Below are 23768 nucleotides of genomic sequence, written 5' to 3'. Positions count from 1 at the left end.
TAAATTATATTACAATAAACCTATAAAAGTAGAATAAACTGAAGATATTGATGACATATTAAGTAAATAATGATCTTTTTACTCAGTAAAATAGTCTATGCTTTTTTAAAAAAACTCTTAAGGACCAAGGACCAAACTCAGGGCCTTGCATGTGTGCTAGGCAAGCTCACTGCCACTGAGCTAAATCCCCAACGCCTACTGTATGCCTTTTTTTTTTTTTAATGTATTTATTTGTTCTAATCAGTTATACCTGACAGCAGAATGTTCTTCAATTCATTGTATACAATCGAAAACAATATTTGACTTCTCTGGCTGTACCCAAAGTAGGATTTTATGCTTCTTGAAGACAAAATGATTTAGATTTTTTATCAGTAATATTTACTGCATACTTACTTTTATTTTCTGATCTAATCTTTGTCTTGTCATTAATCTTACTGTAGAAGTCTGAAGTACTTGCTCAATTATATAGTAAAGGTCTTTATAACCAGGCATGGTAGAGCACATCTATAATCCCAGCAACTCAGGAAGCTGAGCCAGGAGGATCACAGGGCCTTGCACAGACCAGGTCTCTACCATTTAATTACATCCTCAGCTTCTTGAATCTTACTGTGCAAATATTGGATCAACTACAGAATGTTCTTGCAGATATGATTTGGTTCTTGCTGCACCAATAAGAGACTTCAGGGTCAAAGGCAGTCCTGACTTTGTGCTGAGAAGTCTATGGCTACACAGTTTTCCAGAGGGATCTGTATGCCTGTCTAGCACATCAATTCCAACCACATTCGGGTTCATACATTTTGGGTATTTCTGCATTGCAGCTGTTGAAACAGTTTTCCATGGGTCGAAGATGTGCTCCAAGGTTCAGAGCTCAATGCTGCCAGCGTCCCAATCCCTGTTCCAGATGTGCTGGGGGACAATGAGGCACTGAGGCATAATATCCTGCCCACACACACACACACACACACACCTGGCAGGATGCACAGCCTGCAGAAGCCATCAGGTCCCAAGAGAGGATGTCCCAAAGTGCAGCCCCTTAAATGTATATATTTTCCTAGTTAATTGTTTTCTTATATGTTAAGTCTTCATTTAAATGTTTAGTGCTTTATTTTTATTTTAATTTATAGTTTTGTTTCTGAATACAAAAATTTTTAACATTGATCATACTATATATGCTTATTTTAGAATATTTTTATTTATAGATAGACATAATACCTTTCTTTTTTAAATTTATTTTTATGTGGTGCTGAGGATCAAACCCAGTGTTAGGCAAACACTCTACCATGTGAGCTATAGCCCTAGCCCCTATATATGCTTTTAATGAAAATTGAAGCATAATTATTATAAAAGGAAAATAACCAGATTATTTATTGTTTTTACCTAGAGAGTTTTAAGCCTGTGTTCAGTAACTTCTTATTACACAGTAACTATAGAAGAAACTCAAACTGGTTTACCACTGAAAGAAGATCTACCACAAACATTGTATTAGGGAGGTATATAGATCCATTATTTCCATTCTTACCATTCTTGCTGTAATGCACTACATTTGAAGCATTGGGAAACTCTGATGTTTCATTTCCATTTTTTCCCTCCATCCCATCCCACCCTGCAATATCTTTTTCCTTTGGATCTAATGCTGCATAAATATGCATTGTCTCATGCCTGGATGCTATGCTGAGTGGTAACAAGTTGTTGCTTTTGTTATCTGTTATAGAGCTGCTTGCTTTAAATTAGTAGATCCTGAATAGCTTTTCTTGCATGTCTAACATAAAAGCATTTCATGTAAAAAATAAAATAATAGCAACTATCAAAGTGGAAAAAAATAAAAAGAAATAGCATTTCCCTACTTGAGTTTTCTGATATCAATGAAGCTGGAGCTCTCTGACTGAAGCCTTGACCACATTCATTACATATTTAGAGTTTCTGGACTATATGAATTTTCCTGTTTTAGCATTAAGCTAAATCTCTGGTTGAGTACTCTCCAACATTAATAAGACATGTTTTCTCTCCAGCATGAACTCTTTGGTGTTGGTGTTGTAAAAGAAGAACCACACTTAATACATTTTTAGGATTTTCTCTCGTATGAATTATGTTATCTAAGGGCGGGATATTGATTAAAGGTCACACATAACACCTTTCTTGAGTTTTTGTCCAGTAAAAATTCTTTCATGTTATTGAAGAAATGCACAATGAGAGTTGCCTTTCAGTTTCCACCTTAGTTAGTTTTTCCCCAATATGCTTAATGAGGGCTGGGGTTGTGGCTGAGTGGTAGAGCACTTGCCTGGTATGAATGAGGTGCTCTGGGTCTGAGCCCCAGCACCAACACAAAACCAAACCAAAGTATGAATGTACTTTATTTTTATAAATTTTTAAAATAAAAATAAAGCTTTTCCATAGGCATTTTCTCCGGTGTGAGTTCTCTCATATCTATGTGGTGTAAATAATGACTGTAAAATTCTTCAATCATTATAATTCCTCATAAGGTTTTTCTCCTGTGACCTCTACTGGTCAGTTAAGAGAGAAAATCCTTCTTAAGGATTTCTAAGATTTATTCCATCCTATGGGTTATCATGTGTTGCACTAATATTGAGCCATGAATGGAAACTTCAATTCCAAAGGTACTTTTCCTATTCTAAATCTACTAAGAAGGAAATAAGCTTTAAAGCCTTGTCCACAAATATTCATTTGTATTTGCACAAAGGAATTCTTTGATATTCTTTTCCCACATTTAGTACCCATAGTGTTAACCTCTATTGCATGTTAGAATTTTCTTCTTTTCCAACAACTTAACTACATAGCTATTCTGATTAATTTTTAACCCTTAGTTACATTTTGAACACTTGATATATTGTTTGTATTTATGCAAGTATCCCTTTATAAGAACTTAGGTGTAGCAGGTGTGGTGGCGCACGCCTGTAATACCAGTGGCACGGGAGGCTAAGACAAAAGGATTGTGAGTTCAAAGCCAGCTTCAGGAACTTAGCAAAACCCTGAGCTACTTAGCTGTCTCTAAATAAAATACAAAAAAGTATTGAGATATGGTTCAGTGGTTAAGCATTCCTGGTTTCAATCCCTGGTATAAAATAAAATAAAGGGCAAATAATAGTAACTTGGGAAAATATGCCACTAAAAAGAACTTAGTTATCGTTTTAAGCTCAACTTTTTTCCCTAAATTCAAAAGAGCCAAACCTTTTACATGAGTCATTGTTTTATATTACCTTAAATTATGATATATATAAATTACAAGAAATGAATATATTTCTAGGACTCCCTAATGTAGAGAATCAGAATTCATCCCTTCAGATCTTATCTTTGCTATGATTGGTAACTCCTTCTGGAAAATTATCCTGCATAGAAATTTGCTCTTGGTTTTTAAGTTCTGCTTCTGTGGCAGGTGTAGAATGGAGTGGGGGTGGGTAGTGAGCTGAGATTAGAAGTTAGGATAGCAGTTGGGCATTCAGAATTGAGAGACTTCAAGAAGTAACTAAAAGGATGTGGAGGGGAAAACAAGGTGTCCATAGTAACTTAGGCTGATGTCCTGGTTATCTACAGCTACTAATAAACTTTAAAACAACAATTTGTTATTATCTCTCATAATCCTGAGGGTCGCGTAGACTTCAACTGAGTTATTCCAGTTGGCAAATTTCATGTGGTTGTTGCCAGTTGTTAACTGGGGCTTCAGTCATCTAAAGATTCAACCTGGCTGGAGATCTAAGGTAGCTGACTCACATGAGAGGTAGTTGATTGGCCTTTGGCCAAGTGGGTAGCTGGGGCTGTCATTCAGAGGACCTACATGAACTTTCCCATGTGACTTGGGCTTTTCCCATCCTGGCAACTTGAAGTTAGGTTTCTAGAGGCATCATCCCAAAGCAAGCATTCTAAAAGCTGTACTGTAGTGGGGATTGAATTGTACTGGGGATATATGTAGCTCTGAGCTACATCTTCAGTCTTTTTTATTTTGAGACAGTCTTGCTAAATTGTTAAGACTGGCCTCGAACTTATGAACCTCCTCCCTTTGCCTCCTGAAGAGCTTGGATTTCAAGAGTGTACTACCACACCTAGCCTTTACTGGCATTTGATATCTGTTTTTCTTTTTTAAAGAGAGAGTGAGAGAGGAGAGAGAGAGAATTTTTAATATTTATTTTTTAGTTCTCGGCAGACACAACATCTTTGTTGGTATATGGTGCTGAGGATCGAACCCGGGCGGCACGCATGCCAGGCGAGCGCGCTACTGCTTGAGCCACATCCTCAGCCCTTTATTTCTTTTTTTAAAGACTACGAATAAAGGCTGGGGATGTAGCCCAGTGGTTGAGCACTTGCCTAGCATGTAGGAGGCCCTGAGTTCAATCCTAGGACTGCCAAAAAAAAAAAAAAAAAAGACATGCTTACAACCAAAATCATTAATATTATCAGGTGGACATCCTTATTTTTGTTAATGAGCAGATATTATATTTACCTCCTTATTTGTTTATTTGTTATCATTTACCACCTTATTGGCTTCTTTACCTTCCCTACCATTTATCTTCAATGCACATTTGTTGGTCTTATAAATTGGAAGTGTAACACTTTCTTCCAGGATAGTGTGCATGCAAGCATCCTCTTTCTCTCCTTGGCATTCATATACTCACTGTTTCCCCAATTCTTTAAGGAATAATTATAGCTGATTCCAAAGTTTCCTCATCTTCTCTATTCTGCCATCTCTGAAAACGAGTGATTTTACAAGGTTGATGTTAGAAATAGTTTCCGATTCTTAACACCTTTTCTTATTTGATTTTACAAAATTTGTAACTTCTTTTATGCCTTTATTTAATGGTCATACCTCCCTCCTTAGAGATAGCCTAGTTTTTTATAGCTGTCTGCAATTGGAGCAGATGCATTATCTGCTATCTGTATTTGGTATAAATATATTCCACCTGACTTCCCTTACTTCCTCATTTTCCACAGCTATCTCTGATGTGACCAAGTGAGCCTACTTAATATTCATGGTTTCCTATCCATTTTCTGGTCCCATTTTCCATGTTTGCTTAGGATGATTATTATATATATGATAATTATCTGAAAGTAAAATATGTATCGTATGGTATAGTATCATCAAGATTTTAGGATGATTTATGTATATATAACTGTGTACTAGAGATATGGAGAAATAAATACTCTCTCTGCCCTCAGGAAGTTTCAGTTTCCTGTTAAAACCCAGGATACTTCTCATGGAAAGCATTTTTAGGGAAAACTCATATAATAGACAGTTAGAAATAAAGTCTGTCATTATAATAACCATAAAGATAGCAAAGGACAGACATACTGTGAAGCTAGGATTAGATAATTGCCGTACCTAAAATAAGTTTTAGCTCTGACTCATCTGTTAAAAAAAGAAACATGAGGGCTGGAGTTGTGGCTCAGCATAGAGCACTCACCTAGAACACACAAGGCACTGGGCTTGATCCTCAGCATTACATAAAAATAAATAAATAAAATATTGTGTCCAACTACAACTAAGGAAAAAAAATAAAAAAAGAAAGAAACATGATGCTCAACATACTTCTCATTTTCTGATAAAGGAAGCATATCACTTTTTCAAGAAAGATCAGCTATTTTTCTGGCACTGACTCCAACGAAGTTTGTTACACATATGCTTACATAGTGGCATTGAATGACATAACAGATAGTGTCTTCTTCAATACTTTTTCATAAAGTGTAGTTACCCTTCCATAAGAGTATGGAGTCTCAAAAATGTAAAAGGTTGTGGAATTTTCAGAAATAGACAAGTTCTAGTTGTCTATTAGAAAGTGAGAAAGCAGGGTCTGGGGATGTGGCTCAAGTAGTAGTGCGCTCGCCTGGCATGTGTGATTTGATGCTCAGCACCACATAAAAATAAAAAATAGAGATATTGTGTCCACCTAAAACTAAAAAAAAAAAAAATTTTAAAAAAAAAGAAAGTGAGAAGGCAACTGCTTTGTTATCATTTATCCTCGCTTTAGCGATGAATAGGATAATGGTTTAAAATTTAGCTTTTTGGTAAGTATCTTGAGGATAGTACATTCTCTGTTCTGTCTCATTCATTGTTACAAGATTTACATGCTTTAGAAATCATTGAATCTTTTTAATAAAGAGGACCTATCAGGGGCTGGGGTTGTGGCTCAGCAGTAGAGCACTCACCTAAGCATGTGCAAGGCACTCACTGGGTTCAATCCTCAACACCACATAAAAATAAATAAATAAAAGTTTTGTGTCCAACTATTAAAAAAAATATATTTTTTAAAAAAGAGGACCTGTCAGTTGTCTCTGCAATAAGTGATCCCCAGTTTTGAGAACTTACCTCATAGTGGGTGTATTAAAATGTTAGCATCTTAATAGTACTCATGAGTAGCCAACGTCTCAACTTGTTAGAGTTATTTAATGTCTTTATTTGAATGTTTGCCTTTGGTTTTGGAAGTTTATAGAACTGTTTTATAATGTATACTTAGCCATTCGATCAAATTGTTTCTTAAAATCATGTTTGCCTTCATAAAGATACTTATCAAAAGCAATGGTTAAATGAAGAGTAGAATTTATTTGAAGTATATTCATTTCAAACCGTAACAGTCATGTATAAAGCTAAAAAACTAATAACCCAGTTATTGTCAGGTAAGATAAATGGCTATTCTTAAGAATCACAGAGCCTAGCATGAAAAGACATATCAAAGTTGACATGCCAGAAAAACCACAGCTTTTGATCCCAGCTTTAACTTTTTGTTGCCTGAGTGGCCACATGTAAAAATATACTTAAAACAAGTAAATAATTTTTTTTATATAAACATTATCTAAAGTCTCTCAGCCTTGTTGAGGGAGAGGTCCATTTTATAGATGAGGAAATTGAGACTCTTTAAGGCCCTCAGCAGAACTAGTCTCTCTGATTCATATACCATGATCTTTTTGCTTGGACTGTAATGCTTTTAAAGAATTGCAAAATTTTTCTCATTTCTCCCAAGATTAGGAAACATTTGCATAAACTAACTTTTTTTTTTTTTAAGTTGTGTATGAACTCAGTGCCTTTATTTGTTTTTATGTGGTGCTAGGATTGAACCCAGTGCCTCACACTTGTGAGGCAAGTACTCTACCACTGAGCCACAACCCCAGCCCTAAATTCCTAAACTTTATACTGTGTGTTTAGGCAGGAAGCCCAGACTACTATGAAGAAGCAAAGGTTGGCTGTGAGCAGAGCTGAACTTCATTTCTTTGGGTATTTCTCTAATTTCCCTTTGTCTTGTAAAATAATTCTCAAATATCACTGCTACAAAACCATGGTTATGTCAGTCTTGAGGTCAAGTTGTTTTGAGGAAACTTGTACCTCCAAGTATTGTAAAGACTTGAACTTTAGAGTTCATTTGGATCTATATTTAAATCCTGACTCTACTGTTTACTAGCTGTGTGATTTGGGGCCATTAATCTAAATTTTTGAGCCTTTGTTTCCTCATCTACAGAAATAGAATAGTTATAAGCCTTGAAAAATAAATTATGTAAAATGTTAGCCTATTGTAAATGTTCAGCAAATGCCAGAAACACTGACCTCTTGTGTATGTTTTTGTTCCCACTTACTCATTCTGGGTGGTGATATTAATTTGAACATATCTTTTAAGCTCTTTGAGAATTAATCTTCTCATTCATCAATTGAGACATTTATTAAACACCTATTTACTAGACACTCTGCTAAGTACTAATTGGGCAGTCAGAGATGAAACCCATCCCATGCTTGATGAGAGCACATAGTCTTTTGGGAGGGTATGGCAAACTCAGAATAACAGTACCATATGATTAGTATGGGCTTAGGCCAGAAGATATGGCTTATAAAGAAAGGTGGTGCTTGAATTGAGTCTTGAAGGATATTCTAGGATTATAACCAGAAAGGAAAGACGTTTCAAGTAGAGGGATTAGTATGTTGGTATGTAAAATGAGTTAGATGAAAATCGTTGTGGAAGTTCTTTGTGTATTTTGAATTTAGACCAGAGGGTGGCAGTCTATAGCCTTTCAGCCAAATCTGGTCTGATATGTTTGTGTAAATACATATTTTATTGGAACATAGCCTCGTCCGTTATTTTACTTGACATCTCTGAATGTTTTCATTCTACAGTGATAAAGTTTAGTAGCTGTGAAGAGTCTGACCTGAGAATCCAAAGAATTTTCTTTCTGGTACCTTATAGAAGCTTGTTAACACTTTATTAAATGATTGTGAAGAATTGTTTTTAGTAAATTGAGGTGAAGTCCTTCTTTCTTCTTGTGTTCCTTTGCAGGGTTCCTCACAACCTGCCTCTGGTATGTGTGGCTTCTGTCCCCTGCCCCAGTTCTCTTTGTGCTGCTTTTGCTATGCATGTGCTCTAAGCACTCTATAACCCAGCATTTATGAGCAAAGACCTGATTATTTATTCAGTGGAAAGGCTTGTGAGAGATAAGGATAATGGCAGTAAAAGAAAGACCAAGTAACCCAGGTGTGGTCATGCTCACCTGTAGACCCAGCTATTTGGGAGACTGAAGCAGGAATGGTTTGATTCCAGTGTGAACAGCATTAGCAAGACCCTGTCTTAAAAAAAAAAAAAAAAAAAAAAAAGATCAAGTAAGACAAGTAAGAAATAGATTATTATTCCTCAGTTCTGAAAATGTAATTCTAGGTTGGATGGAGAAGGGAAAACATATGTGTGCAGTGTCATCTCATGTGCTATTTGGTTAGAGATAAGTTTTCAAGGAAGTGGAGGATATTGGCAAGTGGGATCAGAATTGGAAGAACATCATGAGAAACATTCAGTCTGTCAAGAAATCCTTAGCAGTGCAATTATTTAAGTTCATATACCTCAAAGCACAACCCCAAAGTTCCCACCTTATGGTAAGCAAACAGATGATAGTCATGATATGTCCAGTGACTTACAATTACTCCTTTTGATTTTGAATATTTGGTTTGCTCTTGCATTCTAAGCCCTTTTATACCTTGATCTCTAAGTTTCGGCTCTTGGGTCATTTATTTGTTGATCTCTTCATACCTCTTCTTTGAGCTCTGAGTTTGCTTACAAACTGACTAAAAACTGTGGGCTCCCTAAATTCCACTTTGTCTTTCGTGTTCTGTTGGCTTATACCTAACAAATGCTCAAATGTCCTGTACTGATGCCTTTGGTCTGTTAAGTTCCTTTTGAAACCAGATAAACCATATAATCTCTGGAACACTAATTATATCTTAACCTTTGCCATTGTTGCCTGAGTTTTGACCCTCTTCTATCTAATCTGACCCTATCTAATCTGATCTGTGTCCTAATATATCATTAAAAATTATAGACCCAGTCTTAGCAATTTAGCAACACCCTCCCTTTAAAAAAGAAAGACTGGACTGGGATAATAGCTCAGTGGTAGTGCACCTGAACCCTTGTATTTAATCCGTAGTACCAACCCCATCCCCCAAAAAGAAAAGAACTCGACAATTATGTATAACGATAATGCCATAATAAAAAAATAATTAGGCCTATTCCTATTCTAGCCTTCATTTAAGCTGCATCAGTACAACTGTCTTTTTGTTAAACAGCCAGATAATTCTTCATTAAATTGATCAACAGTGTTTAAGGTCTCTCTGAGTTTTATATTGATAGTGAAATTTTTTATACAACAGTGCATTTTTAATTTTTCTGTTTTAGACAAAGGACTTAAAAATGTTTAATGTATCCTTTTATATTTTCTGTACTTATTGATTTGTCTAGATTCTACGTTTAATTTAAAATTATGCTTATATGGTGTTTTAGTCAGCTTTTTCAGGGCTGTGATCTAAAGACCTGATGAAAACAATTAGAGGAGGAAAAGTTTATCTGGGGAGCTGGGGTTGTGGCTCAACAGTAGAGCGCTGACTTAGTATGTGTGAGGCCCTGGGTTCGATCCTCAGCACCACATAAATAAATTTTTTTTTAATTTATTTTGGGGATTCTGGGTTTCAGAGGTCTCAGTCCATAGGTGGTCAACTCCATTTCTTGGGCACCTGAGATGAGGCAGGACATCACGGCAGAAAGTATGTCGTGTGGGAACACAGCTCAGGATGTAATGATCAGAGAGAGAGAGAGATGTTTCCTCTCCACAGACAAAATATAAACCCCAAAGGCACAGTCCTAATTACCCACCTCCTAATTAAACACCTTGCGGTTTACCACTCAGTTAGTTAATTCCAGTCAGGGATGAATTCACTGATTAGGTTAAGGCTCTCCTAACCCAATCCTTTCAATTCTCAACTTTCTTGAATTGTTTCACACATGAGCTTTTGGGGGGAAACCTGACACCTAAACCATAACATTTGGTTTAAATACAAAACTTGATATATCCAGAACTCCAGATTTTTAAATAGGACTCGTAAAAATAAATTGAATAGATTATAGTGTCCAAACATTTTAGACTGTAATACAGAAGGAAATGTTAAGATCATACTTTATTTATGGTAATGAAGTCTGTGGTTTGATGCCTATTATTCTTTTTGGAGGTTTGCAGCGGGCACTGTTGATTTAACCCAGGGGCAATTTACTACTGAGCCACATCTCCAGCACTTTTTATTTTTTGAGACAGTGGCTCACTAAGTTGCTGAGGCTTCCTTGAACTTGAGATCTTCTTTTGTAGCCTCCCGAGCCACAAGGGTTACAGATGTATGCCACCATGTCTGGCCTTGATGCCTAATATTCTATCTAAAGACTAAAATTGATGTTTGAAAAGAAATTATCTAGGAAAGTATTATGAAATTTACAAGGAGTTTATTTGATGCCTACTAGTTTAAATGAGCTCTATAACTTTTTTAAACTGAAAATGCAGGCTGTGTTCTTGGGCTCAGAACCTAAGAAATCAATTTAGTATCACTTATCACTTAATAGAATATATCTTTATTTTCTGTCTGCTTCTAGGGTTACAGCTGAAGTAAAGCATAACATTACCAACACTGTGGTATGCAGAGTGCAAGGAGAATAGAATAGTGTTCTCGAGTTCACTTATAGCAATGGAGAGACAAAGTATGTGGACCTGACTAAATTGGCCATAACAAAGAAAAGAGTAAGACCGCTGGAGAAGCAGGATCCATTTGAATCCAGGTATGTCATCCTTTTTTTTTTTTCTTTTAATATATATATTTTTAGTTGTTGATGGGCCTTTATTTTATTTATTTATATATGGTGCTGAGAATCAAACCCAGTGCTTCACACATGCTAGGCAAGTGTTCTATTACTAAGTCACAATCCCACCCCCAGTACATTGTCTTTGCTTCCATCCAGGAAACTCAGAAGCTCTGGATCTTAATCTAGGCCTTTTAAATAATTTGTTAACTCAGATAAGTCACTGTACCAGTTTGCATCAGCTTCCTTCTCATCTAAATTAAAAGGATTGAAGTGATCTGATGCATTTAAACCTCTTACCAACTAATGCATTATATCAAATATTTGTAAACTGAACAAAAATATTAACAACATGAAAGAATCAAAGGATTACTATCATTATCATAAAAGCTCTTACTAAACTGAACAAAAATATTAACATTAAAGAATCAAGGATTACTATCATCATCATAAAAGCTCTTACAAATCATTAGCAAAAAGGAGGACACCTCAATAGGAAAGTGGACAAATAATACAGAAGGATAATTCACAGATACAGAAATGCCCACTGGGGAAGTCAGATTGGCAGTTATTAAGAATACAAGCAATAATAAGTGTTGGAGAGGATGTGGGGGAAAAGGTACACTCATACATTGCTGGTGAGACTGCAAATTGGTGTAACCACTTTGGAAAACAGTGTGCAGATTCCTCAGAAAACTTGGAATGGAACCACTATTTGACTCAGCTATCCCACTCCTCAATCTACACCCAAAGGACTTAAAATCAGCATACTATAGTGACACAGCCATACTAATGTTTATAGCAGCTGAATTCAAGTAGCTAAACTGTGGAACCAACCTAGATGCCTATCAATAGACGAATGGATAAAGAAACTGTGGTATATATACCACAGTGGAATATTACTCAGCATTAAAAGAGAATAAAATTATGGCATTCACAGGTAAATAGATTGAGTTGGAGAATATCATGCTAAGTGAAATAAGCCAATCCCAAAAACTAAAGGCTGAATGTTTTCTCTGATTAGTGGATGCTGATCTGTGATGGGGGCGGGGCATGGGAAGAATGGAGGAACTTTGGATTGGGCAAAGGGGAGGGGTTATGGTGGTAGGAAAGATGGTGGAATGAGATGGACATCATTACCCCAAGTATATGTATGATTGCATGAATGGTGGGTCTCTACAATGTATACAACCAGAGAATTGAAATGTTGCATTCTGTTTGTGTATGATAAATTGAAATGCATTCTGCTATCAAATACAACTAAGTAGAACAAAAAAAAAAGAAAGAAAGAAATGCCCACTGGGGAGAGAAACCATTTAAAGAGATAAAATTAATCAATAAAATAAATGCAAGTAGTCATATTCTTCTGCCTTAGCCTCCTGAGCCTCTGGGATTACAGGTATGTCCCACTGTGCCTGGCAGTTTCATTGATTTTTAAGTGTTTTTAAAAATTGGTTTCTGCTCTTTTTTATTTCACTTTTTTTCTACTTGGTCATCATTTGCTAGTATTTTTTTCTAATTACTTAAACTGGCCGTTAAACCAGTGGTGAGAAAACCTTTCCTGTAAAATAATAAAGAATAAATTTAAGGGCCAGATGGCTTCTGCCACAAATATTTAACTCTGATGTTGTAGCATGAAAACAACAGACACAAATAGACAATAAATAAACAGTTGAATCTTGTTATGTTAAGTTAAAAATTTATGTACAAAAGGCCAGAGTTTAACCCTTGAGTTGGTTTTCTTTTTTTTTTCTTTCTTAAACATTTAATGCTATATATTTTCCTCTAAGGACTGTTTTATTTATATTCTACAAGTTTTGATGTTTTCATTTTGAAATATTTTCTGGTTTCCCTCATGAGTGATTGATAGACTGATTTTATGCAGTGCTGAGGATTGATTCTAGGGCCTCACACACTTTAGGCAAGTCCTCTACACTGAGCTATGTCCCCAGGTCCTTTTTTTTAAATTTGTTTTTGACTTATGAAATTATTTTAAAATATGATTGATAATTTCCAAATACTTGGAGGTTTTCCAGAAATCTTTTCATTATTCATTTCTAAGTTAATTTTATTTTGGTCAAAGATTGTTGTTTTAGTCAGCTATTTCACCACTATAACCAACACAGTTGTAGCAGAGGAAATGTTTATATGAGGGCTCACAGTTTCAGAGGTCTTAGTCCATAGAAGGCCAGCTTCATTCTTCAGGGCTCAAGGTGAGGCTGAACATCATGGCAGAATAGTGTGGCAGAGGGAAGCAGCTCACGTGTATAGGAAGTAGAGAGGACTCTACTTGCCATATACAAATGTATACCCCAAAGACATGTCCCCAATTCTCACCTCCTCCATCCACACCCTACCCTTTCAGTTTACCACTCAGTTAATCCCTATCAAGGGATTAATTAATCACTGATTGGGTTAAGATTCTCACAACATAATAATTTTTCCACTGAACCTTCTTGCATTGTCTTACATGTGAGCTTTGGGGGATATCTCACATCCAAACCATAACAAATGTACTTTGTATGATTTAATACTTTAAATTTGTTTTTAATCCTTTAGATTTTTTTTAAAGCATCTTTATTTATTTTTATGTGGTGCTGAGGATTGAACCTGCACATCCTAGGCAAGCACTCTACCACTAAGCCATAACCCCCAGCCCCTTAGATTTGTTTTATGACCCTGAATGTTTTCTATGTTGGTAACTGTTTCATGTGTACTTGACACAAATGTGCTTTCTGTTGATATTGGGTGAGTGTCCTATTAATGTTACTTAGGTCAAGCAAATAGGCGGTAATTTTCATGTTCTCTATATCCTTACTGTAATTTATTCTGTCAACTGAGATCAGTTATTGAAATTCCGATTATTATTAAATATTTTTCCTTACAGTTCTGCAAGTTACTTTATTTTACTGGAAACCCTATTGTTAGGGGTGTACACATTGATAATTGGTTTGTATTCTTGATGTATTGATCCTTGATCATTATAAAATATTCTTCTGTCAGTAGTAGTCCTTACTTTGAAAAGTACTTTGACATTAAAATTTCCACATTTTTCAAAAAACACAACTTTATATATAAAGATATGTATTTCCACATTTTTTTAAAAACACAACTTCATATATAAAGATACGTTTTATAAATTATAAAATTATTAACCTGTTTCATTATAGATTCAACTGTATTGGTAACTTTCCTGGGTGGTACAATCATTACAATAATCATTTTTATAATCTTTTCCTCCTACCTTAAGGTACTTCTCACCCATTTACAGTTAACTTCATTCTTATCCCCAGATCCATGTAATCACTAATCTACTTTCTATCTCTGTAAATTTGTCTTTTCTATATATTTTCTATAAATAGAATCCTATAATCAGTATGCCATCTGTTATGCTCTGCCTTCTTTCTTTAGCATAATATTTTTGAGGGTTATCCGTGATGTAGTATGTATCAGTTCACTCCTTTTTATTGCTAAACTATGTGTATCCCATTGTGTGGATATTCTATCTTTTACATATCTATTCAGCAGTTGATAGACATTTTCAGTTTTAAGCTGTGATGAATAATATTGTTGTGGAAACTTTGTACAAATTTGTGTGAATACACTTTGTTTTCCTTGATAAATACTACCCGTACAGTTGCTGGGTTGTATGGTAGTTTTATGTTTTAAACTTTGGAAAAACTGCCAAACTATTTTCCAAAATAACTATACCATTTTACATTCCTACCAGCAATGTTTAAGGTTCTAATTTCTCCATATCTATGCTATAGAGTCTGTATTATTTGGTTTGTTTGGGGGTTTGTTTGTTTGTTTGTTTTGGTCCTGGGGATTGAACTCAGGGGCACTCAGTCACTACTGAGTCACATCCCTAAACCTATTTTGTATTTTATTTAGAGACAGTGACTCACTGAGTTGTTTATGCCTCACTTTTGCTGAGGCTGGCTTTAAACTTGCAATCCTTCTGGCTCAGCCTCCTGAACCGCTGGGATTACAGGTGTGCACCACTGCACCGGGCTGTATTATTTCTTATACCCATTCTAGTGGTATGAAATAAAAATGGTTTTAATTTCCCTAATGATTAATGAATGGTATTGGCCATATTTTCAAGGACTTGTTAGCCATCTCTCTTCATTATGAAATGTGTTTTTATATATTTTACCCATTTTTTCTATTGAATTGTCTGTCTTCCTTTGGGGTTGTAGGAGATCTGTGTAAATTCTAGATTAAAATTCTTTATTGTATATGTATTCTACAACTTTTTTCCTAGTCTCCTACTCTTCTTTTTTGTATGTGACTGGTCGGTGAGATTGAACCCAGGGGCACTTCATGAGCCACATCTCCAACTTTTTTTGCCTTTTATTTTGAGACAGGGTCTCTCTAAGTTGCTTAGCATCTCACTAAGTTGTTGAAGCCTGTAAATTTCAATCCTCCTGCCTCACCCGCCCAAGCTGCAGGATTACAGGCATGCACCACTGCATTCAGCATTTTTTTATTATGTTTTTTCAATATAAGTTTTTACTTTTGATAAGGTAGTATTATCAATGGGTTTTATGAATTGTGGTTTTGGAATTGTACCTAAGAAATCTCTTGAAGTCTCAAAGATTTTCTCCTATAAGCTTCTCTTTGGTGTTTTAATATTAGAAGCCTTACATTGAAGTCTGTAATCCTCTTTGAGTTAATTTCTATCAGTGGTGTGATATGAGGATCTAATGAGTTCAGCTGTTTGCATGCATGTCCAGTTGTCCCAGCACCATTTATTGAACAGACTATTCTTCCCTGAAAGAGTTGTTCTGATGTTTTTCATTTGCTTGAGGTTTCAACTTCTCCCTTCCTATGGCCTGTAAATTCTCTAGGCAATAAGTTGAAGCACTCATAGGATTCCCCTCATTAGTTTGCTTCTCTCAAAGACCACTGTGCAACACTGACTTTTGTACATTACTGAAAACCAGTCCTGATATTTCATCATGTTCAAAAATACAAATGGGTGAGGCATACTGGTGCACCCCTATCTCAGCAGATCAGGAGGCTGAGGAAGGAGGATTGTAAGTTCAAAGCCAACTCCAGCAACTTAGACCCTGTCTCAAAGTAAAACAGAAAGGGATAGGGATGTGGCTCAGTGATAAAGCACCCCTGGGTTTAGTCCACAGTACCAAAAAGAAAGAAAAGAAGAGAGGAAAGAAAGAAAATTAGTTTTAATTTTAAAAGAAGCAAAAGCAACCTGAATATCAACCTTAGGGCCATAGTGTCAGTACTGTGGTAACTCATAGGCATAAAATTGCAGATTTGATTTAGCAAATGTAATTTTTAGAAATCATTGTAATTTTGAGGCTATCACCCTATTTAATTATCTTTTAAAAAACAAATGTGAAATATGCAGTTTTTGGATTTTAGGCGATTATGGAAAAATGTGACAGACTCTCTGAGGGAATCTGAAATTGATAAGGCCACAGAACATAAACGAACACTGGAAGAACGGCAGAGGACAGAAGAAAGGCACCGTACTGAAACAGGCACACCTTGGAAAACCAAATATTTTATTAAAGAGGTATGTTCTATAGGAATTCAGGCTAAAATTCATATCTCTGCTTAGAACTTTGGCTTACCAGGCTTTGTTGAATTGCTATCACTTATAAATTTTATTTTATTAATTTGTTTACTAATATGTGGTGCTGAGGATTGAACCCAGGGCCTCACACATGCCAGGCAAGTGCTCTACCACTGAGCCATAACTTATACATTTTATTTTTAAAAATTAATGTCCCTCTACTCTCCCTCTGAGATAAATAGACAGATAGATAGAATAGAGAGATAAAATAGAGAGATATAGATAGATAGATGGATCTTCCATTTTTCCCCCCATTTGCTATTAAACACTTTTTATTAGAATCTATCGGTTTTATCTTCTTAAGTGAATGTTTCAAATTTTCTGTATGTAATACAAATAGGTAGTATATATGCTAAGTTTGACCCTAGAATGTACCTTGGATAGTTCATTTTCCATTTCTAAGCTAAGTTTCCCCAGCTATAAAATGTGAGTAAATAAGCACATTGTGAAGATCAAAAAAGAAAATGTGTACAAGGGCAGGCATTTGAAGGCACAGCCTTTGAGGACTTACTGAAAAGAGCTCTGTCCCTTCCTAGATGAAGTTGGGCAATTCATTTAGCTTCCCATAGCCTCCATTTCTTCATCTGTAAAGTGAAGTGATCAGACAGCATGTCTTCTCTTCTAAATCTAACATTCTATAATGTGATTAGCTGACATCTTTTTGGAACAACATGAATTACGATTTATCCACCAGGTGATTTAATTAACAACCTTGTGGTTGCTATTGTGAAGGAGAAATTACTGTGATAGGAAGGAAGACTTTATTCAAGTAGCTCAGTTGGTAGAGCGTTTGCCTTACATGTATAAGGCACTGGGTTCAATCCTCAGCACTACATAAAAATAAATAAATAAAATAACGGTATTGGGTATGTCTACAACTAAATATATATATATATGTATATATATATATATACATATATATATATATTTTCTTTTTTAAAGATTAGTGCAGTAGAAGATGGATTGCACTCAATTTTGAAAACAGTAGTAACAAGTGGGGAATTTGAGTTAGTTGGGGTGAAAGGAAGGATGGAAAATTTTTAAGAGGTACTTATTTATTTTTGAGAGTGAAGTGGGAAGGCTTAATTGGATATCAAGGGTGGCGTATTCTCAGTAAATTGGTCCTCAGGATTCTTTGCTAAAACTGGGCTCAGTAGGTCAAGGATTGAGGCCTATTCAAGAAGACAACTCAAAGGAGCCTGACTAGTTTGGTTAAGGAGGGAATCCTTGTCACATGAGCCAAATAATTGCCATCCTTAAATCATTTTTTAGAAGAAGGTAAATAGAGTAAATACATAAAAAATGTTTTTAAAAATACAAATAAATTGACAGGTGGCCCTGGGAGGTGATCAGTCTCTCATTCTGTCCTTAGGAACAGGCCTTTCTATAATCCTGGGTCCCGGGACCTTACCTTTTCCAGAGATGCACAGGAATTATTAAAGAGGTATGTTCTATAGGAACATACTGGAGAGTCTGGGTGCTGGAAGCTGCTCTATCCAGCGCAGGCTCTCTAGGTGAAGGAGATCCCAGAATTCTCTGGTGGAGCCATCCTGTTTGGTCTGAGGGGCACAATGGACTTCAGCGTGAACCACCCGCCACACAGGTCTCAAGACCAGCACCGTCATCACATCCTGGCCAATACACCAGAAATATTAGTAGTTAGATCCTAGGAAAATTCTTTACAATCCAAAAGGCAGAGTCTCAATGAGTTGCTTAGGACCTCACTGAGTTGCTGATGCTGGCCTTGAACTCATGATCATCTGGTCGCAGCCTCTGGAGCTCCTGGGGCTACAGGTGTGTTCCACCATGCCCAACCTTAAACACAGTTTTTCAGGGTGATTTTTTGGTAGCTGAGACCACTGTGAAGCAACAGCACTTTGTACTCACATAGTTTATCGTGAATTTTGCACTGCAGACCACCTTGCAGTTGCTTTTATTTATTACTAAAATCATCCTTTGTGATTTATGAAGTTCATCTAATTCCTAGCATGACGGGACATGCCAGATTTCTCTTACTCCTTCTTTTATTTTAATAACAAACATTTCACATAATTTATTAAATGGTTGTTTGTTTCTGTATCTCAGACAAACGTAAGCTTCCAGAGGGCAGAAATGTGTTGTCCATTTTTGTTCTCTGTTGAATCCAAAGCACCTACAGCAATACCTGGAACTGTAAATATTTGTTGTTGCAATGAATTAGTAGAACACACAAAGGATATGAGAAAGATTCCTAAGGGCCAGGATGGAGTTGCATATCTCAGAGTAACCATAAAGTATTTTTGTGGAATAAATGCCCCCAGCTCCAAATCAAACTATTATTTTTACTACATTAAGGAAAATTTATTTTTCACTTCCTAGTTTGTAAATGCTTGTATTTTGGATTCTGTTACTTTCTGTTTGTAGAACACTAGCCTCAGCCTTCCCCCATGAGCAGTTTGAAATTAGTCTTACTTCCTAAATAAAATTGAGTTGGCTCCTATTAAAATAAATAAATAAATACAAATAAATTGAAGAACACACAGGGGTATAGACATAGGTTCACATCTGACTCTGCCTAGTCCTATAAACAATGAACTATGATCTTCGCTACCCTGATCTTAACTCTAAGTTCCTACCCAGTGAGCCAAAGCCCACATTCACTATAGCTCTTCTTTCTTCACTTTACTCTTCTCCCATTTTTAGTTCACTCTTTGAATCTCTGTCTCCTTCCAGTATCCTGTTCATAGGACCCAAAAAAGTCAGAAAGAACCAAAAAACAGCATTTGGGTAGTATAGATGCCAGATAGGAAAACAGCTAATATCTTTATGACATTTCTTTGTGATCCACCTGTGGCTCATAATTGAGAGAGCCTCAATCTGTAGCATCTTGGCAAAAATGGCAGAATTGCTGCACGTGACTCCTGAAAAAAAAAAAAAATGTCCATAGGTCACAACCTAGGTTCTCCTGTACTAGATCTCACACAATTCTAGCTAAACTGACATCTTAAGCACAGACATTTTATTACTTCACAAAAAGTTGTCTTATTAAATGATAAAATAGAATTCCATTTCAGTGAAGATGTAGTTCTAGTTTTGGTTTTAATTTTGAAAATATTAGCTGAATTGTTCTTCCCCTTCTCCTTATTTCAGGGAGATGGCTGGGTTTATCACAAACCCCTTTGGAAGGTAATTTCAACAGCACAAGCAGCAGAGTGACACATGCTCTTTTAAGACTTGACCAAATGAGGTTCTTCTCTGTTTACCCTCAACCTTCCTGGACTGGATTCATTGCACTGAGTGACCTGCTTCCTGATTGCACAGACAGAAAGTAACTGAACTTGAATATACCTACTTGGGCACTATTATACTGCAGCAAGACCAAAGTGTTAAAGAAACACGAGGGACCTCTCACCAACCTGTTCATGTGATGTGAGCAATACCATCTTAAAACCTTTTACCTGAATTTTAGATGATTAATCTTTCATCTAGTTCCTGGTCCTTAAAGCTGTTTGAATACCTATTTTTGCACAGGGGCAGCGGATACACACAACAGTGAGGACTCAGTGACTTTGATTTCTTTGTAGTGAAAAGTGAAGTGTCTTCCAGAGTTTGTGTTTTGCTTTCTATCCATAACTGAAGTATTCACTACTCTTATAAACCAACCAAGAGGAGGAAGAACATGACCCAGAAGTGGATTCAGCCGTTGTGCCTGAAATCAGTGTTATTAAAAAAAAAAAATCACCAGATTGTAGTAACAAGGCATTCTTTTTCTTCAAAAAGACTGTGTGCCTGTGTCTGAGGAACTTATCCATTATCCACCTCTGTTGGAACTCTTTTAAAAAGAATATTTATAAATTGATTAGAATTATAACCATGGAGAATTTTTTCTTCTGAGCATTTTAATATACTTGAAAACAACCTTGACTTGAAAAATTTCAGAACATTTTTCAATATCTAGTTTTATTAAATATTACACTTGAGAGACAATTTTTTAAATGTGTTCATGTCAATATGATGAGATTTTGGCCTTTTAAGAACTAAGGCATTAAAGAAAATAGCAAATATTGAAAAATAAAACTGTTACTTTTTTTTCCTTATCTTTTTTTCACTTGCAGGTTAATATTCAGTATTATGTACTATCCCTCTGAATAAGTTTGCTTATTTTACCACTGTTCATTCAAAAGTTAAAACAAATGACTATTTGTATTTGTCAGTAATTCAGTTATACATGTATATGTGACTGAACACATGGAATGTATGGTTTTATTTTATTTTCAAGTAAACTTAAATGCTGAGGAAAGTATGAAATAAAAAGATATCAGGAAGTTGTGTTCAGGTACAAATTTTTTTTAAAATCAGTATTTTATTGAGGTTGAAGAATTGCTGGCAATTAAAAGAATAGCTCTAATTATGGTTTTCATCATTCAGTCAAGTATTTATTGAGTACCTGCTTATGGTGCTCAGCACTTGTTACTGCAAGCTACCTTAATTTTCCAAGAGTGGTGCCTTACTCTGTTTCTTCTGATGTGGTCTTCCAATCAGTGTGCATAATATGTACCTGTTATTCATCAGCCGTGGTAGATGGCTGTGTCTATTGCATCATTATAAGAAGTTTAAGCTTTGTGCTCTGATAAATTGTGTTCTGTTGGAGGGGTGATAGTAGGATGAAAATTACAAAACAATTTTTTCAACAAATTGTAAATTGTAAGAAAAAGAATTGTTTTGTGTACAACCATTTTAATGATACCCTTTTATTTTTTGCTGTGAAATGCACTGAAAACTCTCAAAGTGAGCTACAGTTCATGTGTTGAGAAAATTGAAAAATAATAAAAGTAGAGAGCAATGATGCATCTGTCTGTTTTATGAATAGAAAGAAAAGGGAAGTTTCATTTAGTAGAATTATTGCCCTGCTCATTGGGGAACCATCAGTTTTTCTCTTTAAATCCTTACCTTCAGGAATCTCCAGCTTAGCATGTAATTTAATGAAAAAGTAAAATATTTAGCCGATTTGTTTATGTCTATTCCTAGTAGCTCAGGAGGCTGAGGCAGAAGGATCACAAGTTTGAAGTGAGCCTCACTCGGCAACTTAGGGAGACCCTATATCAAAAACTAAAATGTTTGCTGGGCACAATGGCCCACGCCTATAATACTAGCAGCTTGGGAGGCCGAGGCAGGAGGATTGTGAGTTCAAAGCCAACTCTAGCAACTTAGTGAGGTACTAAGCAACTCAGCAAAAATCTGTCTCTAAATAAAATATTAAAAAGGGCTGGAGATGGGGAGGCTGGGGTTGTGGCTCAGCGGTGGAGCACTCGCCTAGCACATACGAGGTCCTGGGTTCGATCCCCAGCACCACATATAAATAAATAAAATAAAGGTATTGTGTTTAACTACAACTAAAAGAATAAATAAATAAATATATTTTAAAAAGTTATAAAAAGGGCCGGAGATGGGGCTGGGGATGTGGTCGGTGGTAGCGCACTTGCCTAGCATGTGTGAAGCACTAGGTTCGATTCTTGGCAACACCTATAAATTAAAAAAAAAAAAAAAAAAAGAAAGAAAAAAAAGGTCTATCAACAACTAAAAAATTTTTAAAAAATTAAAAAAGGGATTGGGATGTGCCTCAGTGGTTAAATGCCCCTAGATTCAGTGCCCAGTACCAAAAATAAATAAATAAATAGGAAATGTTTTATGTTCATATGTACTGGATCAAGGATATAAAATGTGAAGCCAGAGCTTTTTGTTTTGTTGTTTGAACCATTCAAGTGCCCATTTATTTCTTTGGATTGTTGAGCTTTTTTAAGAATTATTGAAAACAAGTTTTTAAACACTTTAAGAAATCATACATTTAAGAGTAATTGTAGTCTCTCCATGTTATTGGGCCAAATTCTTTAAGAGCAATGACTGAGTACTACTTGATGACAATTGTTTACCTTATCCCTATCTTGACATCCCATTGCTCTCCTACAGCCAGGGAGGTCCCAGAGTGAAGAAGAAGCAATATCTGCTTCCAGAACCTGCAGTTTATTCCCCTCAAAAGAGCTCGAAGGGGCTGGGGATATAACTCGGTTGGTAGAATGCTTGCCTTACATGCACAAGGCTCTGGGTTTGATCTCCAGCACCACCAAAAAAAGAAGAAGAAGAAGAAAAAAAAAAAAGAGCTAGGAGTTTGGTTTGGATTATTTATCTTCACCTTGTTATTGTTTAGCCAGGAAAACAGAACTTTATATAGAGTGTTACATATTTGAGTCTCTTTCTTTTGGGCCAAATTTTAAATGTACACTTCCCTCTGGTGAATAGAAGTTGTATTAAGAAGTCCAAGACTAGACTGAGCCAGGTGTGGTGGCACATGTCTATAGTCCCAGCAGATTTATAGACTGAGGTAGGATTATCACGAGTTTGAGGCCAGCCTGGTTAACTTAGTGAGACCATGTCTAAAAAAAAAAAAAAAAATGGGTCTGGTGGGAATGTAGCTTTGGGGTAGAACACCCCTGGGTTCAATCCCTAGTACCACCAAAAAAAAAAAAAATTCCAAGCCTGAGTAATATAATGTTGCAACCATTTCTTTGCTTTTGTTTATTTACCATTTTTATAATACTTATCAACCTGTACCTTTTGTGAAATATTTGTATTTAAGTCCCAAGGTCATTTTCCAATTAATTGGATTTTTAATACATTGTTTTTAAGCCCTCAATGTTAATTTAAGATTGTGTACTCAGTGAGACATGGCATATACATACGGTTTCACTGAACTCTGCAAGTTATAGCCACCATTACCCCATTACCTCTAATACCTGATTTTCACCAAGATTGGGAGAGAATAAAAGCATTGAATCCCTCGCCCCTTAATTCTAGCACTTAAACTTTCCTTCTACTATAAACATCTGGGACTTGGAAAACTACCTGATACAGATGAATTCTTAGAAATTATTAAATAAGCCTAAAATTTTGCTAAATATACTGCCTTTACCTGAGGGCTAACTTCTGTTCCATGTTCCCCCAGAGAAAGAAATATTGGTGATTACTTTAGGAGCTACTTTGGAAGGAGTAGCTTTATATATATTATATATACTTTTTTTTTTAATTTTTAATCTTTA

General features: G+C 35.8%; 1 protein-coding gene across 1 annotated transcript in view; it reads left to right on the top strand.

Moving 5' to 3' along the window:
- LOC144375737 (oxysterol-binding protein-related protein 11-like) overlaps positions 1–21520 on the top strand; it is a 116866-nt gene extending 95346 nt beyond the window's left edge. Inside the window, 3 exon segments of the mRNA XM_078041170.1 lie at positions 10887–11069; positions 16482–16635; positions 19825–21520. Of these exon segments, the coding sequence (XP_077897296.1) occupies positions 10887–11069; positions 16482–16635; positions 19825–19890 (403 nt within the window). The 3' untranslated portion in view covers positions 19891–21520.
- The last annotated feature ends 2248 nt before the right edge of the window (positions 21521–23768 follow it).

This window comes from Ictidomys tridecemlineatus, chromosome 3 (genome assembly GCF_052094955.1).
Source record: "Ictidomys tridecemlineatus isolate mIctTri1 chromosome 3, mIctTri1.hap1, whole genome shotgun sequence".
NCBI lineage: Eukaryota > Metazoa > Chordata > Mammalia > Rodentia > Sciuridae > Ictidomys > Ictidomys tridecemlineatus.
The sequence above is the reverse complement of the archived record's forward strand: the minus strand, read 5'-3'. Positions and strand labels throughout refer to the sequence as shown.